The following is an 18,196-nucleotide window of genomic DNA, read 5'->3' as shown; positions in this document are numbered from 1 at the left end:
TAATCTTATTATTACAAGAGATTTGCTGAGTAATTAAATACTATTATATTATTAAATAATGTTTTATTGAATGTTTTATGTAATAAAATTAACTTTGATTAAACTTCTTTTATATTTCACCATAAATAGATGCTTGTTCAACAGCAAAAGTATTCACATAATATAAATTTGTGTACATAAATAAATTATATTTATATTATACAAATTTTTGATAGTTTATTCATTTAAATTTAATATTTATCAATGAACTCGAATTGCACATGGAATGTTGTCTGGCTTATGTTCGACCGTCGGTATATTCAATCGATGAAAGACATGTAATATGTCTTTTACAAACTGATCCATCATAGATAGAGTATGTTTTGGAGTTGGGGCAAGTCTTAATTTTTCTTCACCCTTTGGAACAGTTGGATAATTGATGGCTTGAACATAATGCCCCTTATCTTTTATTAATAAATCAGCTAATTGACTACATAATAATGGATCTCCAATCTGAAAGACAATTGTAATTTAATGTAATAATATTAATAATGCGTAGAAAACCTAATATAAAGGAAATTTACTTTTATCGGTATAATGTGAGAAGGTGATTGTTCTAATGGAAGACCTGCAGCTGTTAAAATAGATTTCATATAAGCTACATTTTTTTGATGACTAGCCCTTAATGATCTTCCTTCATCTGAAGTTAAAATTTCAACCGCTGTTAAGGTACCATATAGTACTGTTGGTGGTAATGAGGTCGTAAAAATAAAACCTGCTGCATAACTTCGTATCATATCTATTAATTTAGTGGATCCAACAATGTAACCACCCATATTGCCAAAAGCTTTTCCCAAGGTACCAGATATAATATCCATTTTATGAAGCACCCAATCTCTCTCTCCAATGCCAGCACCTGAATAGCCATATAATCCAACAGCATGAACTTCATCAACAAATGTTAAAGCATTGTATTTATGTGCAATATCACATAAGTCTTCTAAAGGACATATATCACCAGTCATAGAATGTACTGTTTCAAATGCTACGATTTTTGGTACAGTTTTGTCTACTTTGGAAAGTAATTCTTCAAGATGTTTTACATCATTGTGCCTAAAAATATGTTTTGGTACTCCACTATTTCTTATACCCTGAATCATGGATGCATGATTTCCAGCATCGGAGAAGATGTGACAATGTGGTAAAAGTTTTGCTAAAGTATATAAGGTGGAGTCATTAGCAACAAAACAAGAGGTAAATAATAAGCCAGCTTCTTTCTGATGCAAAGAAGCAAGTCTTTTTTCTAAGATCTCGTGCCCTATGGAATTTCCGGATATATTTCTAGTTCCTCCTGCTCCTGCACCAAATTTATTCAATGCTTCTCGAACAGAATTTGTCACTGCTGGATGTCGTGACATCCCTAAATAATCATTAGAACACCAAACAGTGATAGGTTTCTCACCCCAAGAATATTCTATTCCAATTGGAAAACTTTCTGCTAAACGATTAACTTTTTTAAACACTCTATAAGAATGGTCTTTTTTCTTTTTCATAATTTGTTCATGAAAAAATTCTTCATATGGAAAGCTTCCTTTTTCCTTTGATTCTAAAGGTGATACATTGATAATATCTTCCTCAACTATAGGACTAGCTACTTTTACAGCATTTTGTTCTTTAGCAAGAAATGGACATTGACTATTTATAGCTTTTTCAATCTTTTCAGACTCAGTACTATTTACTTGAGTGCTAAAAAATTGAGACATCACTGGACAAAGCTGACGGTAGTTCATAATTACAGAAGCTCCATAATTACGAATGTAATTTGCAGAAAGATGTGTCAAAAATGGACAGGGCATGTTTTTTAAGTTGCCTAAAACATATAAAATCGAAATATATATGGTATAAAGGTTACACATAATATTATTGTTAATTGACATATATTTTAAAAAATTATGTAATAAATGCGATTGTTTAAATGATAAAGAATTATTTCGCTTAAATAAAGAAGGTATCGAGGTCAGTTGTATAAAAAATAAAGTCGATGAAAGAAAAAGTGAAACTACAAGTCATGATGATACGACATTTCAAAAGTCAAAAATGTGTTACCTGTTATAACACTGGATAAATGATACACGTTGACGTAATGGATATATTGCCGAACAAACTGAAATATAAAAAATTTAATACATTTAATTATCAAGGTGAGAGAAACTTGAATACTGTGATTGATAATCAAATAAACTCAATTTTATGAAAAAATTGGATAGCAGATCTAAAACCTATCACACCGACAGGTAGGCACTAAATGTATGGTATACATATTAATGCAGGTGGAGGGTAGGGATAAGTTACGAAGTCAGAATCACGGTCGTATTGTCATATACCAGATCTGGAAACTCCGTTGGTGGGAGTATGGCTCTTGTGTGTTGGAGATGTTTCTCAAATAAGGCGCTTCAGTTGATTTCGTAGGCTTTATCGTGTAGCGCGCTCTGTGTTTGCAATCTACAATACGATCGTGTTTACAACCAAACTCTACTCTATTATGTAAATCTACATTTATTTGAACAACATTTTTCTGTAACACATAAAATATTGTATGTTTACTTTAAGTACATTGAAAAAAGTTATGAAAAACAGTTTAGTTTATGCCTGCTTTACCTTCAGAGGCAAAGGTGGCGCTAAATGTAAAAGTCTAACAAATCCACTGCAGCGCTATAGTTACGACCAATTTATGAAGCACACCTTTGGAAGTTAAAAGCCTTACCCCCTCTACTGGAGTTTCTTCCCCGTGATTACATCTGTATAAGTCTATGCTCTTAAAGATAACTAGGTCATAACCCCAAGCTAGTCATCTCTGTCACAACATAAAATTACAACTATAGAGATATAAAGATAGAAGCTGACATGAGAGCTGAAAAAGCAGTATTGGAATAAAAAGCGAACGCTACATAGAGGCCCCTTCTGTCCTTGTCTAATCAGGTATGCACAATGACGCTAGTTGATCGGCGTTAGACTGTACATACTACTGTACAAGTGTGCATGCGTTATTAGACAAGGACAGAAGGGGCCTCTATACAGCATTCCCTTTCTACTCCAATATCGCATTTACTTACATAGTATCATATGACTCGACTACTCTATCCTTACATTTCTATGTAACTCGCAGCTTGCAATGCTCGCAATTGATGTATTAGTTTTGCGAAGTTCGCTTATTAATAGTCTCAAAAAGATTGGGTCGATTCGAGCGATCGGACGATATCGAATTTGTTATGCGTAGGGCTACTTCCATTAATCTTTGAAAAATTGTCATGCGCAATTAGGTGATAAATCATTAATTTCATTATGATTTTGAAATGAAATGAATCAATTATCAAATACTGTTATCAATTTATTTTCCAGGATATAAACATCAGTACCGTATAATTGCTTAGTTGAGAAAACTGATATGCAAGGGAACATTTAGTAATTCATTCACAACATTTATCAACAAGGTACGAATCTTACACGGAATATTTAACGATCAATTCAATTTAATAGCAGACATAATGTATTATAGAGAAAGATATCAAATCTATTCAAGTTTTTCTTTCCATTTGATTTTTACTTATATTAATTACTTGTATTAAGTATTAAAAGTTTTAATAAAATGTATAAATATTTGAATATCCATATGATGAATGCATGGAACATTAAATTTTATTGCAATAATGTCACAAACACTTACCATAATGCATGCTAATCGATATCTGTAGCGTTAGTTAAATAGGAAAGATAAATAAAATTCTCGTCTTCCTAATATTTTGTAACACAAGATAACACAGCGTCTTTGCAACTAACCAAATTATGCTTTTGTTCCCCGTATCCCCGTTTTGGTTACATAAGGCTTTTCCTTTTCATTCTGCAAATTCATGTTCACGCTAGACACAGACAAACGACCAATCACTATCGTTTAAAGGATTATTACAATTCCATTCACATTTAATAAGTTTGTGCGTCAAAATATGCTTTATTGCGGCTACATATATAACACTACTACAAATGCATACGCGCATTTCCACATATAATTAATTATTTAACGTTAATCAAATCAATAAATATCATTGTATCCTAAGAAAACATAGCAATAGCAACACACTTGATGTCTTTTTATATTACTTTGTCATTTTTTATATATTTGTTTTATTCATTTTTTTATATATTTTTATCTTTATATTTTTATCTTTGATCATAACAATGTTAACAAACTCTTTTGTATTAAGAATCATTTCTTATCGCTGTCCGAAATTCTATATGCTAGATTTTTTGCATTATTATAATTATAGTTATTGTTAATACGATAATATTATGTAAGTGACTTTTCAATGTCTTGCAATAGCAACATGTCTGTTAATATTGTATAAGCAAATATCGCGCTTTGTAGTAATGGATAACTCAAGTGACAAAACATAATATATTCTTCACTTTGTAATCATTTTATCCGAAATTCTGTGTAAAATGATAAGTTTTGATAAGTAATATATCAATATATATATGATAAGTTTGGATAAGTAATATGAAAAATACATTGATCTGTGTGCTTAAACATTGTCACGATTAGATTATTATGTAATCTGAGATACTCCTTTACGTTTTTATTGTTGCACAAGTCTTTTTTTAGTCCGACATTTTATTCGGAATTTTACGTACATATATGTGTAATAATAAAAAGCTTTTTGTTAATTCAAACCGCTTGTAATCGATTTCTAGTATCTCGTAATTAGTTTAATTTAAATAAATAACTTCTTTAAATCAAATGTTCCCAAAATCAATATTTTGTTGTCATCAACATGTATGTTTATTTTTATTGTTTATCTATTTCACATAGAATAATTATAAATTTTTATACACAATATACGCTATACACAAATAAAATTGTTACATTTTATTATTTCAACTATAGAAGTATATATTACTACAAAATAATTTTCAATTAAGAAATTAAGTGATGTAAAATATGAACCACGATTTTTTAAAATTTTAATTTGACTCTTGTTTTAACAGCCATTGTTTGAAAAAGCCACGGGCAATGATCCTATTTAGTTCACGCTGATTACTCTAGAGGGATCTGAGATTACCATTTTTCAATGTATTTAAATTTAGAACCGAACTTTTCATATATAATTGATAAATGTCATGATTTAAAATTAATATGTATCAAGTTTTTAATATCGATACTCCAGTACTAGTATTAGTATTGTGATATTTCGACAAAATAAATTCATTTTAAATTTAATTATTGCATATCATTACTAATTTATTTCTTATGTTATGATTATTACCAGTATTGTTGCTATACTTAAATTAAATAAGTAATTAAATTATATAAGACATGTATTCAAGCGGTCGTATTAATGTTAAAATATATTTACGCTAAACATCATGGTTTATATTTAAAGTAGATCATCCCGTGACGGAAGAGATTCTTTGCAATGATACTGTTATAAATTCTTTTTCAGTTTTCCCCACCAAAGCGAACGTCGACGAAATACATTTTGTTACTGTGAGTTGTTCGGAATCTTGCCTTAGTCGAGTGTGTAGGTGTCGAATCTTGTGTAAAGGAAATATATCACACACATTCAGAAGCAACGGCCAATCAGAACACGACAGCACTGCGTGGCTACCCTAACTTATAACAAAAGCCACGTCTTCGACAGGCAGTGTCTTTAGAAGAAAGATTGCGTTCCGAATTTGATTTAGAAACAAGTACTGTTGTCTACAATGTTGCTCAAGTATTTTACCTTCCTTTCCTTGATCTTCGTTAATGTCTTGGCTGAAGAAAAAGATGTGGTGGAACTTACCGATGATACTTTTAGCCATGAATTAGAGCGGCTTGAGAACACGCTTGTTATGTTTTATGCACCATGGTAAGTAGTTTCTTTTACGATAATTGTATAGAAACAAAAATAATTTTATTGTTTTATTGTTCTATTGTTCCAACTGTAATTGTAAGAAAATTGATCAAAGGAGGTATTTTCTAAGTTCCGATTTCGATAATTTCAAGTATACCGGCTTATGACACGTTAATAGTTGAGAATGTGTTACATTTGAAATTCTTATTCTTGTTTCTATATAAAGGAACTGTTATTATTTTAACTTGTACGACTTCTGTGAATATAAAAATAATTTAATTTTACACTTGAAACTAATTTTTTACCTATGTGAATACTAAATTTTCAGGTGTGGTCATTGCAAACGATTAAAACCAGAATATGCAAAAGCTGCTGAAATGCTCTTGGGTAATGATCCTCCAATTACTCTTGCCAAAGTAGATTGCACAGAAAGTGGAAAGGATAGCTGCAACAAATACTCAGTTAGTGGTTATCCAACATTGAAAATCTTTTCTAGAGGTGATTTTGTTAGCGATTACAATGGACCTAGAGAAGCTGCTGGTATTGCCAAATATATGAAGGTAAATAGGATTTTGATATATACAAATTATTTAATCATCTTATATAAGTACCTATGATGTATTCTAGGCACAAGTTGGTCCAGCATCTAAAGAATTAAGTGGAGAAACTTGTTTGAAATCATTCTTAGACTCTGATGAAGTAAGCGTTGTAGGTTTCTTTGAAAAGGAAGACTCAGCCTTAGCGACATCCTTCCATGCTGTTTCTAAGAAACTTAAAGAAAAAGTTAGATTTGCACATACAACAGCAAAATCACTTTTAGAGAAAGAAGGACATAAGTAATTTATTTACATTGTCATAAATTTACTTTAAGACTAAAATTACACATAAAATAAAATATATTTTCTTGATTTTTAGGAATGCTATAGTTCTATATAGACCAAAAATTTTACAGAACAAATTTGAATCAAACACTGTGAAATATGTAGAGTCTATGGGTGACATTCAAGAATTCATTAATAAAAATTAGTAAGTTTCACGAATATTTGTTTTACTAATACGATATTTAAATCATAAGTATCGTTTTTAATTAAATGTGTATTCCAGCTTTGGTATTGCGGGCGTTCGTACCCGGGATAATGAAAGAGAGTTTAAAAATCCATTAGTTGTTGCATACTATGCAGTGGATTATGTTAAGAATCCGAAGGGTACAAACTACTGGCGTAATAGAATCATCAAAGTTGCTAAGGACTTCCCCAAGTTAAATTTCGCTATTTCTTCCAAAGACGACTTCCAGCACGAATTAAATGATTTTGGAATTGATTTTGTTAAGGGTGATAAACCTGTTGTTTTAGCAAGAAATGCTAATAACCAAAAGTTCGTTATGAAGGATGAATTTTCTGTCGATACATTTGAGGCATTCTTAAAAGATATAGAAGCTGGCACTCTAGAACCATATCTAAAATCTGAACCAATACCTGAAGATAACACTGGAAATGTTAAAATTGGAGTAGCCCGAAACTTCGATGAAATTGTTACAAACAATAACAAAGATACATTAATTGAATTTTATGCACCTTGGTGCGGTCATTGCAAGAAACTGGCACCTATTTACGATGAATTAGGTGAGAAACTTGCGACCGAAGATATCGAGATTGTGAAGTTTGATGCCACTGCTAATGATGTTCCTGCCCCGTACGAAGTTCGAGGATTTCCAACACTTTATTGGGCGCCCAAAAACTCCAAGAATAATCCAGTAAAATATGAAGGTGGCAGGGAGCTTGATGATTTCATCAAGTATATTGCTAAGCACGCGACCAATGAATTAAAAGGATTTGATCGTAAGGGAAAGACTGTTAAGCCGAAAAGTGATGAATTGTAAATTTGTTCACATTAAGATGTGGAGTTGTTTATTACAATTTTTACGTAAGTCTCAGCAACAAAGCTTGGAGTGAAATTTTCCTTGTACGATTTATAAGTGTGAAAAAAGTGGCATGTAGTTAAAAACGTAAAAGCTAAAAATTTTATGAATGAAAGAAATTAAAGACATTTGGTAATATGACTGCATTTATTTTACAAAGTATTTGAAAAACAAAGTGAAAAAGTATAATTAGAATAGGATTGTCTATATATATTATGTAACTTTATAATGTTGTATATCATGTAAAACTATGCAGAACTGATTTAGAATTATGATGTCAATATTTTCCAGATTTAACAAATTATGTCTAAGATTCAATTTTCCATTCCATTTTTCATATATATCTGACTATATAATAAGTTGAAATTAATACATTACTTTTTCATTTATATCCAAAATAAAATAAATTCTTTTTATACAGTTTTGTGCATTGAAAAACTATATTTATATTCTTTAAGTTTAAAAAAGATTCCTGATACGTACGTGATATTTTAGGAAATATTTAAAATAAAGAAAAAATCTTATTCAATAAAATTGTAAATGAAGATTCACTTTATAAGTGATATATTTTATACATTCATGAACCTTCACAGATTCCTTGTAAATTCTAAGAAATATCCTACTGCTTGAATTTTGTATATTTAAATTTACAGATATTGAACTGCTTTAGGAGTAATAGTTCACAAGCATTGATTAGTAATTTTTATTGTTAATTACAATTTATTATAGTAATCATGGAGTAAATATCTTATATTAAGGCTAATTAACTATAGAGCGGTCTCTTAAAACTCAAAAAACTTATCCTGGCTTCACTCTCCTAATCGTAAAAAATTTTTTTCTCCCTTTAAAATTATACTAAAAAAGTGCTACATACAGATGATTGAGTTTTCTCCTGGAAGTAACTTTTTCAATTAGCTACTGATACGACGAATTATAACGTCGTAAAACTATTTATAAAGAATTGTGAAGATGTAGAAAACAGTATTCAGTATTCTTTCTTTTTCCGTATGTGTCTTAAGTATACAAGTACTTATGTCCTTTTGATCCTCGAAGTCAAAGTGATACGTTTATTATATATATATTTGTTCGTAACATTATGGTAAGAAAATAAGGTAAAGCGATACGTACTTTTATTGTTGTTTTATACCATGAAATAGACAAAAAAATGCTTTAAAAAATCACGGGACATTCATGAAGGCATAATATCTCATCTATTCCAAGAATGGTGACATTTTATGTACAATCTTTAATCCTATATGGACCAAACATATAGACCAACAAAAGAGTTCTTTATCGCTCTCTTTATGTAGACAATAATAAATTTAATAGATACTATGATATATCTGAAATGTTACTATTTTAACCCTTGTTAAACATAGAAATTTAAATTTTTTAATCTTATCTCACAACTTTGTGCATGTAACAATAACCTTTTCTTTAGAAAGATGTAATTACGAATTTATTCATCTTTTTTTGTTTCATTAAAGCATATTACCCAAAACTCAGTCTTAATAATTTTTGTATAACAATATCTGAAAATCATTTTATTCTGATAAGGATCAAAACGATAAGTAACTTCTATGATAACAGTTAATATATTGATATATCTTGTAACTCATAGCATATCCTCATAAAAACTGCAGTAGTGTTTGTACAAATTCTTAGTAATTTATTTCATTTAAAACACGATCGCACTTATTGCAACATTAGAGAGAGTCCATAAAGGATTAACTGATACAATCGTAATTAACAGTACATTCTTTGCAAATTATTATAAAAGAACACTTGCAAATTTTGCAACGGATTTTAATTTGCATATATTGTATATATTGTGGGCGTATTTTGTGGTAGTTTTTCTTTTTTTTTATAGACTTGTTTTATTGTGTAAAATAATTGAAGATAAGTTGTTGTTGTTATATTATAGTTTCCGCTGGGGGCTTCCGGCATAACAACTAGCTTCATTGCAACTAGCAATTCCATTAGTGTTGTCTCATTATCGGTGACAGTTCAAGAATTATAGGAGCCAACATCTTCCCTTTTTCTTCTTTTTTACCTACGAACTCACATAGTTTTTATAATAACGTCTGATCAATTTATATTCAATTTCATGCAAACCTGTAATGAATAATGCTTACTTGTAGCGCTGCCCGAGTGGCTGTTTCAAACACTTCCCTAATACCTTCCTTACTCTTAGCAGAACATTCAAGATAAGCAAAAGCATTGATTTTTTCAGCCATAGCTCTACCTTCTTCTGGTTTAACTGGTTCTTGTTTCATCTTGCTAAGCTCTTTGATGGTATTAGGATCATTGCGCAAGTCTTTTTTATTTCCAACAAGGATAATGGGCACATTTGGGCAAAAGTGCTTCACCTCTGGTGTCCACTTCTCAGGAATGTTCTCCAAGGAGTCGGGACTATCGATAGAGAAACACATTAGGATTACATCTGTGTCAGGATATGACAATGGGCGCAACCTATCGTAATCTTCTTGCCCAGCTGTGTCCCAAAGAGCCAGTTCAACCTGTTATAGGAAATGTTCTTTTAATATATTTGGAAAAAATACAAAAATATTAAATATGTGAAACAATTTCTTGTAGCACTTACCTGCTTTCCATCAACCTCAATGTCTGCAACATAGTTTTCAAACACTGTAGGTACATAAACTTCAGGAAACTGATCTTTGCTGAAGACTATGAGTAAGCATGTTTTACCACAAGCACCATCACCCACGATAACCAATTTCTTCCTAATGGCTGCCATGAATTCTAAAATGTAAATCATTAAATACTCCTTTATTAGTACTCTAATATAACCTGCATTATTAAAATTTTAATTTTATGCATATAACTTTGATCTCTTTAAAATATATTAATGCAGAAAATAAAAATATAACATCCACTTCACATCAATTGACAAATTTTTATGTACATAATTTAGAGATATTGAATATGTCAGTTGTTATGTTTAATAACAGTTATAAGTGAGTATGCATGTGTTTTAATATTCTTTCAATAACTTACCCATATATAAATATTACAATTTTGTGTAATATATTTGTTCAAACAAAAATGAGTGTGTATTTAATTTTAACAATTTTTGTTTGTTAGCGATCAGTAATATATACAGAACATATATGCTTGATCTTGGTATTTATCAGAGTAAAATAATAAAAATATATACCTAACTTCTATTGTTTTCATTTTATATGTATACATATATACGCATACAAATATATGTATATACAATAAGAAATCTATAAATTATGAATGCTAATATGTAAATTGTACTTTATATATCAATAAATTCTAATTGCATTTGTATACAATATAAATGCATGAAGTATTTTAAGGACTACTCAAATACTAGTGATAATGGATCTAAGTTATTTGAGTTAATATCTTGGAAACACCACCTAAAATTAGTTTAACTAAGAGCATGCAGTGAGTGAACACATAATACACATAAGATAAGATAATAACTTAATGGAAAATATGATGAATGTTGAAAAGATGTAATCAATATCAATGTTAACAGAAACTACTTTTCCTGCACCTTGGTAAGGCATAAACAAATAAGAAGCAATTTTAAATACATAAATACAAGTGTAAATAGATATAAAGACATAAAGGAAGTAGTGAGAAAGATTGAGAAAAAGCATTCTTCAGGATAGAGTTAGAAAGAAGTCAGGGTAATCTTTTGAAACTGTTCAATTAGATTCATCTTTTGACAATACTATAATGAATGATTTGAATTCAAACCTCGTAGGGTATAAAACTTGTTACCTGAAAATATTGTATCCATTTGTATTTAAACAAAGTACTATATTAGTACTAGCATTACAAACATACACTCCCTACAGCCCTCTGTTTACTTAAATTTACGTTGCTAAAAATTGCTTCTAACTTCATAACTGTTTGCTACTTATATAGTGGGTACGATAGGTAACATCTTTTTGTGTCTATATTTCATATCTACTTTAGTACTATTTAGAAAGCAACCTACGAGGGCTGAAGATTGAAAGGATATTGATTGGGTCGTACCTGATCCAGGGTACCCCGTATCGTCTGGACCGAGGCATCGGCCCATATTGCATCCCATGTTTTTAGTTTTTCTTTCAGCGTCTCTGCTTTAAGTGGACATTTTATATGTTAGAATGGATAAAAGGTTGCGAAATAACTGCATGTACTACACAGATGTCATATAAATATCATATATATGTAAATATGTATGCATATGTCTTGTTTCTATCACAATTATGTATTTAGATATTTGCAAAAGTATTACATATAATCTATAATCATTGAACAACATCTTTATAATTTTGATTCATAACTCTTTCCTTCAGATATATATAAAAATATGTACACTACAAGGCTTTACAAGAATACCAAAAACTAAATATAATGTGAATTTAATGTTATCATAGTGTTATCATAATGTTATCATAATGACTTCATGTACACATTTAGATGAAAGATTACAGAATTCCGAAATGCATAAGGTAGAGCTTTAACTACAGTGTGTATAAAAAAAGAAATATATATTATATATATTATTTAATCAATTTCTTAATTCATATACAAAGGTCTTTGCATATTAATATATTATATGTAAGACCATACCTTATGCCTTACAAAAGAATAATGATGTCTTCAAAGAACATGCATAAACACATAAGTACTTTTCTGTATTAAACATGCACTATTAAGAAACATGTGTACCCATGAAAAATTATTTTTGAAAAGCATAAATTAAATGTAATAGGCAACACATTCATATTGTACACAGTTAAGATGCTTTATAATATTTTAATGAGAGAAGTTATGATTATTCACTATTTATTTAAAGACAGTGATAAATAAATACGTATATTTAAGAAATATATGTATGTTATGATATAAATTAGAGTACTAAAACTTTTTAATATAGAATCCTACTTGTTAAAAGTTTTTGTTATAACGCAGACATTCTTCTGTTTTATATGTCACACTTGTTAATATACAGAGGAGATTCTAATTTAAAAGTTTTCATACAGATCAGAAGCAAGGACTTTAGCATTAAAGAATCTAGTGTATAGCAAAAGCAATGCAAATGAGGATTGTATATGTTAATATTAAGGCAATAAAATTTATATAAATCTTTAAATTTTGCATCATATTTGAGTATTACAAAAACTATTGATTACACAATGGTATAGTATTTTATTTTAGTATCCTTTAGAAATTAAATTATTCACTTTATATTAAACTAAATGAAGATCATGCGACTTATTACAAACTTTGGTCTATCACACATATAGAATATTTAAAATGGAAATTATATATATACATATATATATATATCATCTCCGACATATATATATATATAACAAATATATACTTAGAATATATATATACTCATATATTCCAAGTATACAGAAGCCAATTGTTTACCGAAAATCGATGTATGTTCACCTAGTACTTTTATTAGCATTCGGAAATTCCGATGAAATCATCCCAAAGATGTAAATTGTAAAAGCAGAATTAGGGGTACGCGGATATTTTGAAGAATGGATAGAATCGCGATGATTTCTAACATATCAAAGAACGTACCGGGCCTTTTGTTTATCGCAGATCTGACAGGGTAAACGACGACGAAGGAATGTCAAGATGAAACCGTGACACAGATATTTACTTACTAGGTTTCCAGACACGTATCCGGAGAGCTTTTTGCCGAATTTTGCACAGCCGGAAGTGCACAGGCGAAACCAGGGGAGAGAGGAGGGGATTTAAGCCTAAGAGGTGGAGGATGGGGGCGCTAGGGGTGCGACAGGATAGCGACGCAGGGGTCTAGAGCCTGGGGGACGATTTACATACTGAATTAAAGCCCAGGTCGTATTTGAACTGGTAGAAACGATCCCAAATCAGTGATTGAATGTAGTCGCGGTGGACAGCGTGTAGCTTCTCGTATGTTGAATTAAACGGTCGTCATGCGAAGATGCTGTAGATTCGTAACGCATGGCACTCCCTCGGCCCTCTCTCTATCACAGGAGGAGGAGAACGTTTTTTCCCTCCTTGACACACAGAGTTCCCCGTTGCGCCGTTAACAAAGCGACATGTAGCACGCTTAAACCACCCGGACACACATCACAGCACACTCTCACACTACTCCAACCAGTATTACTTAAGAAATAATTGCGTATTTACCTGAAATGTTAAGCGACAGAAAGTCAAGAAGATGGCAGCCTTCGATGGCCACACCTCAATCTGTGAGTGTGCGGCAATCGGCTAGTGAGGGGGGAGCATTATACTCAGGATCGTATTGTTGTTTTTGAAACCCCCTTTCCTAGAATTCCAAATATTTCCCGGTCAATTTTCCATAAAAATTGTCACGATATTTATCAAACACAGTATGTATTTTATATGATTAAATTTTCATAGCAGAAGAGTTGTAAGCACGTTTGAAACCGAATATTCATAGAACATTATAAGTAAAATTATTAATCATGAATATTTTTACAAAATTAAAAAAACATATTAGTCTTTATCAACTTTACATTAATTAAAACGTTTCTGAGCCTATCTACGTATTGTTATATCAATTCTTATTTATCAAGTGGTTTTATTCACAATGATAATATAGTAATACTAGAAAATCGATAATAATATTAATATGTTTCAAAAATTTGTTATTATTATTATAAATTTGAATAAAAACTTATTTTATGTCTAATTAGCTAGTCTAATCTGTCTATGAATATATGGATGTCTAATCTACGCACCATTTAATGATACGTTCCTGGGCAATGCTACAAAACCAACGAATCATACGCCATCGCGCATATCAGGAACCTGTAGAGGGACTTTGCGCATGCAACATCATGTTTCACGGATGTATGTATATGTGGGTGAATGACGGGAAGGGTTGGAAAATATGTAAATAATGCTGCATCGCAGCTTCGTCACCCAGCGCCCCTTGTATGTAACACGTGAAAATCATGACATTAACTTTATAATCATGAAACGAATAAAAAATTAGTATGAATAAACTATTTGCTTTTAAGATCGATTTAATTTTCATTATATATATATATAATCATTGTTTTTCTGATAAAATGAACATTATCTTTTATTAAAAAAGCATAAGAGTAATAAATTATACGTATAATTCACGTAATAGATATAACATTACTTACATACACTTATGTTTTCGTAGATTAATATGATAATGTGTGGCATATAATTTCGAATGAACAATGCAAACGCGCCTAAAAAATTAAACTTAGCCGGTATAAGAAAAGAATGAAACGTTATGTTTTCATATAATATTATCGTTTTATTCTTATCATTATATCACTTTACTTTTATTTTTCAAATAATTTACTGGTTTCATGGAAATTCAGGAATGACAGATGTAATTTACAACATAATAGAAAAACTCATTCTCCAGGGTGAGAATAAACGAATAGACTAATCGATGGTGATATTTATTTGTGAAGGCGAATAGTGTATAAATTTGCAATTATCCATAAATATAAATTTACATATACATGCAAATATGAAAACAAAATAGAGCATAAAGTCTAAAAAAGTTTGTGTTTTTATATGTACACTTCGTATATACTAAATAAAAATGATGTCACTATTGTACACTGTATACGACATACGATCGTGCTAGTGTATGACGCACACAGAATTGACATGTACGTTTCATTAATTTGAAACAATGTATCAAATAAGGCTTTGAGGATTTGTATCATTTTCTTAAATATACACTTATTGGATTAAAAATGTATTTTTTATTTCATAGTGATTATTTCTTGTAATAACATTTCTACATTATATATAATACTAGTTGCGAAATAATTGAAGAAATGATACCGGAAATATATTTTGAAAGTATTTAATATGATTGTTACGTATTTAGAATGTATTTAATTATGTACATTTTTTATTGTAAAGGTAGCTAACATCATAACTTTTTAAATATTTTGAATTTTCTGATACTTTCATATCCAATTTTAAAACAAAATATCTATCATTAAAGTAGGTGGTAAGAAACATAATTTTTTCTTAATTTTCAATATGTAGTAATTTATCAAACAGAAATTATTTTTACGGTAAGTAAGAAAATGTATTGTACTATACAAATCGGTTAGAATAGATTCAAAGCGATGTTGTAAGACATAGAAAGCAACACAGTACATGTTGGAATATCTATCTCATTCACGAAATATTCACTATATTCTAACATTTATTATTTAATCTTCACATATCAAACATCATCAGCACACACCCAAAAAACAAATTATCATGTTCTGTTCAATAATTCAGTCATAGGAAAATTTGTATAGTATATGTATATGAATATCATTTTAAGATAGTGGTAATGTAAATTAATCTTAGTCATCATTTTTCACATTTTCATATTAAAAATGATACACACTGTTCTGTGACTATGTATGTGTTCCAATTAAATTTAGTTATTTTCATTTTATGTGGAATTTTTAAAATATATCATAATCATAGATTTCTTAATTTTGTTGTGGTGGATCTGGATCATTTGGATTTCCTCCCATTTGCCTTCTTAAGGATTCAATTAATTCAGGATTCGCATTTTGTAATTGTTGAGCAAAATGTTGACCACTACAAAATTTTTAAATATGATATATTTTTTAATGATATTAGATAGCAAATGATTGAAAAGTATGAGTGATACTTACGCTTCTATAAGAGCATCCATATGTCCTCCTTGTTCTACTTGACCGCTCATAAAATTGCTCACCATGTTTTGAAGTGTTGGATTAGATAACATTTGACGGGCCATGTTCATAAGAGCAGGGTTACTTAGGAGTGAACTGAGATCCATGCCTGGCAATGTACCTCCACTTAATGACATATTGCTCATGCTTGGCTGAGTTAATTTTTCTTCTGCTACTTGTAAATTATTTTTATAACTTTCATTGTCAGGTTCCATCTCCAAAGCTTTTTGATAACTTTCCTTAGCTTCTTTATGTCTTTGGAGACTAGAATATGCTAAACCTAATCGTCCATATGCTTTACTATACGAAGGATCAATGGATAATGCAGTATGGCAATCTTTAATTGCTTGTTGATAATTGCCAATTTTACTATATGCTGCAGCACGGTTACAATAATATACTGCATTACGACCATCTAATTGAATTGCTCTAAACAAACAATATTATACTATTATGTAAACAGTATTACAATGTTTATAGAAAAATATATATCTTATCTTTATTCAAACGAAAAATATATACTTTGTATAATTAGTAAGAGCTTCGTGATGTTTTTCAGCTTTCATAAGAGTATTTCCTTCATTTTTTAATCTTTCAGCTTCGATTTTTGCTTCTGGAGTAGCTTCTGGAGCTAAATTGGGCTTTGCATTTTCGATGGAAGACTTGTATATTTCATATAAGTTAAAATTTGTTGGAGTATCAGATGCTTGTACATTATAAGCACTTTCTAAACACTGTATTGCTACTTCAAGGCTCTCTCGAGAATCTGCTGTAATATCACCTTCTTCTAATTGTTGGGTTAAGAATTGAACAATTGCTGCTACCAGCCCTTTGACAGCCATTACTGCCTTTAAGGAACTGCTCTGTTTGGAGTGACAAATTTAATTATAGTATGATTACACGTTACGCTATAACGATGACACAAACATAGGGTGTTTAATATCATTTAGTAATGGAAGATTTTTGATACGTGTCATAACCTTAAAATAGTTTACCGATTAAAAGAATAAAAAGATTTCGTTAAAAGGAAAACTTAAAATTATTGTTTTAACTTTAGCAAAATCGACTGTAACAATATTATCGGTATCGCGTTAATGAATTGTTAAATGTTTTATTATGCCAAATCATCATAGATTGACATAACCAAAAAAAGACATGCAGGATACAAGCAGACAATTAAATTTCGTTGATTATGCTTTAATTTTTTGAAGTCGAAGAAGAGCCTCTATCTACCGTAATTATATTAAATAAGTTAATCTACATACGCTAATGTTTGAACTATAATTTGCTTACGGTTAATTACAGACAAATAAAAGTTACCCGTCTATGGTGATATGATACCCTGACAGTTTCATTTTAAGTCATTGATTTTACAACATTTTTAATCTTTCTGTATATAAAGGAGCACTTTTTATATTTGTATGTACCTTAAAACTTTAAGTATAGTGCCACACAGCAACAATGAAGAACAGGCAATGTGTTTCGATGGCTTCCACTTTGTGAAAAACTGAAACCTTAACACTTAATATTACGACAGTCACAGAATTCGTCGTGCAATATTATTACGGCTGTTCTGAAAATTTTTGCTATTTAATTGATTTAATTACTTCTATTTCCGTGTGATAATTTTTATGCCATTGGTTGTTCTTTAAATCTCTTTTGTAGAAACGAAC

General features: G+C 30.1%; 4 protein-coding genes across 12 annotated transcripts; 1 reads left to right on the top strand and 3 right to left on the bottom strand.

The window, feature by feature from the left end:
- Positions 1–43: 43 nt before the first annotated feature.
- Alas (5-aminolevulinate synthase) lies at positions 44–3,913 on the bottom strand. Its single transcript, XM_033329276.2, has 4 exons — positions 3,704–3,913; positions 2,086–2,143; positions 564–1,849; positions 44–492 (listed from the first exon to the last, which is right to left on the bottom strand). Exons 1-4 carry the CDS (start codon positions 3,704–3,706, stop codon positions 241–243), a joined length of 1,599 nt encoding a protein of 532 aa, XP_033185167.1. The 5' UTR covers positions 3,707–3,913; the 3' UTR covers positions 44–240.
- ERp60 (disulfide-isomerase A3) lies at positions 3,160–7,923 on the top strand. The gene is made up of 7 exons (XM_033329306.2): positions 3,160–3,299; positions 3,379–3,470; positions 5,475–5,882; positions 6,196–6,427; positions 6,495–6,703; positions 6,783–6,893; positions 6,972–7,923. The coding sequence occupies exons 3-7, from the start codon at positions 5,737–5,739 to the stop codon at positions 7,744–7,746; spliced, it is 1,473 nt and encodes a 490-aa protein (XP_033185197.2). The 5' UTR covers positions 3,160–3,299; positions 3,379–3,470; positions 5,475–5,736; the 3' UTR covers positions 7,747–7,923.
- A 551-nt stretch (positions 7,924–8,474) lies between these two features.
- On the bottom strand, positions 8,475–14,095 carry Rho1 (ras-like GTP-binding protein Rho1). 8 transcript variants are annotated; one of them, XM_076620110.1, is made up of 6 exons: positions 13,969–14,064; positions 13,639–13,835; positions 11,824–11,909; positions 10,388–10,548; positions 9,921–10,304; positions 9,432–9,845 (listed from the first exon to the last, which is right to left on the bottom strand). In XM_076620110.1, the coding sequence occupies exons 3-6, from the start codon at positions 11,879–11,881 to the stop codon at positions 9,765–9,767; spliced, it is 684 nt and encodes a 227-aa protein (XP_076476225.1). In that variant the 5' UTR covers positions 11,882–11,909; positions 13,639–13,835; positions 13,969–14,064; the 3' UTR covers positions 9,432–9,764. The 8 variants fall into 8 exon arrangements, with proteins under 8 accessions (XP_033185281.1, XP_033185312.1, XP_033185290.1 ...); XM_076620109.1 differs by having other exon boundaries at positions 13,639–13,887; positions 13,969–14,045; XM_033329390.2 differs by lacking the exon at positions 13,969–14,064 and having other exon boundaries at positions 8,475–9,838; positions 13,639–13,953.
- Positions 14,096–15,870: 1,775 nt separating this feature from the next.
- Positions 15,871–18,186, bottom strand: LOC117154384 (small glutamine-rich tetratricopeptide repeat-containing protein beta). 2 transcript variants are annotated; one of them, XM_033329325.2, is made up of 4 exons: positions 17,951–18,186; positions 17,046–17,386; positions 16,485–16,952; positions 15,871–16,407 (listed from the first exon to the last, which is right to left on the bottom strand). In XM_033329325.2, exons 2-4 carry the CDS (start codon positions 17,363–17,365, stop codon positions 16,296–16,298), a joined length of 900 nt encoding a protein of 299 aa, XP_033185216.1. In that variant the 5' UTR covers positions 17,366–17,386; positions 17,951–18,186; the 3' UTR covers positions 15,871–16,295. The 2 variants fall into 2 exon arrangements, with proteins under 2 accessions (XP_033185216.1, XP_033185226.1); XM_033329335.2 differs by having other exon boundaries at positions 17,844–17,980.
- Between the last annotated feature and the right edge of the window lie 10 nt (positions 18,187–18,196).

This window comes from Bombus vancouverensis, chromosome 7 (genome assembly GCF_051014615.1).
Source record: "Bombus vancouverensis nearcticus chromosome 7, iyBomVanc1_principal, whole genome shotgun sequence".
NCBI classification, from domain to species: domain Eukaryota; kingdom Metazoa; phylum Arthropoda; class Insecta; order Hymenoptera; family Apidae; genus Bombus; species Bombus vancouverensis.
This window is presented reverse-complemented; position numbering and strand designations above follow the sequence as displayed.

Bases quoted from the DNA above. Each gene is read 5' to 3' on its own strand.
- Alas (XM_033329276.2), bottom strand. The intron at 1,850-2,085 runs GTAACACATTTT...TATATGTTTTAG, and splicing joins TTTATCCAGTGTTATAACAG to GCAACTTAAAAAACATGCCC. The intron at 493-563 runs GTAAATTTCCTT...ATTGTCTTTCAG, and splicing joins CTCACATTATACCGATAAAA to ATTGGAGATCCATTATTATG.
- ERp60 (XM_033329306.2), top strand. From the start codon at position 5,737: ATGTTGCTCAAGTATTTTACCTTCCTTTCCTTGATCTTCGTTAATGTC. The intron at 5,883-6,195 runs GTAAGTAGTTTC...CTAAATTTTCAG, and splicing joins GTTATGTTTTATGCACCATG to GTGTGGTCATTGCAAACGAT. The intron at 6,428-6,494 runs GTAAATAGGATT...GATGTATTCTAG, and splicing joins GTATTGCCAAATATATGAAG to GCACAAGTTGGTCCAGCATC.
- Rho1 (XM_076620110.1), bottom strand. From the start codon at position 11,881: ATGGGATGCAATATGGGCCGATGCCTCGGTCCAGACGATACGGGGTAC. The intron at 10,549-11,823 runs GTACGACCCAAT...TTTACATTTTAG, and splicing joins TACGGGGTACCCTGGATCAG to AATTCATGGCAGCCATTAGG. The intron at 9,846-9,920 runs GTAAGCATTATT...AAACTATGTGAG, and splicing joins CCACTCGGGCAGCGCTACAA to TTCGTAGGTAAAAAAGAAGA.
- LOC117154384 (XM_033329325.2), bottom strand. From the start codon at position 17,365: ATGGCTGTCAAAGGGCTGGTAGCAGCAATTGTTCAATTCTTAACCCAA. The intron at 16,953-17,045 runs GTATATATTTTT...TTGTTTGTTTAG, and splicing joins GCTCTTACTAATTATACAAA to AGCAATTCAATTAGATGGTC. The intron at 16,408-16,484 runs GTAAGTATCACT...AAAATTTTGTAG, and splicing joins ATGGATGCTCTTATAGAAGC to TGGTCAACATTTTGCTCAAC.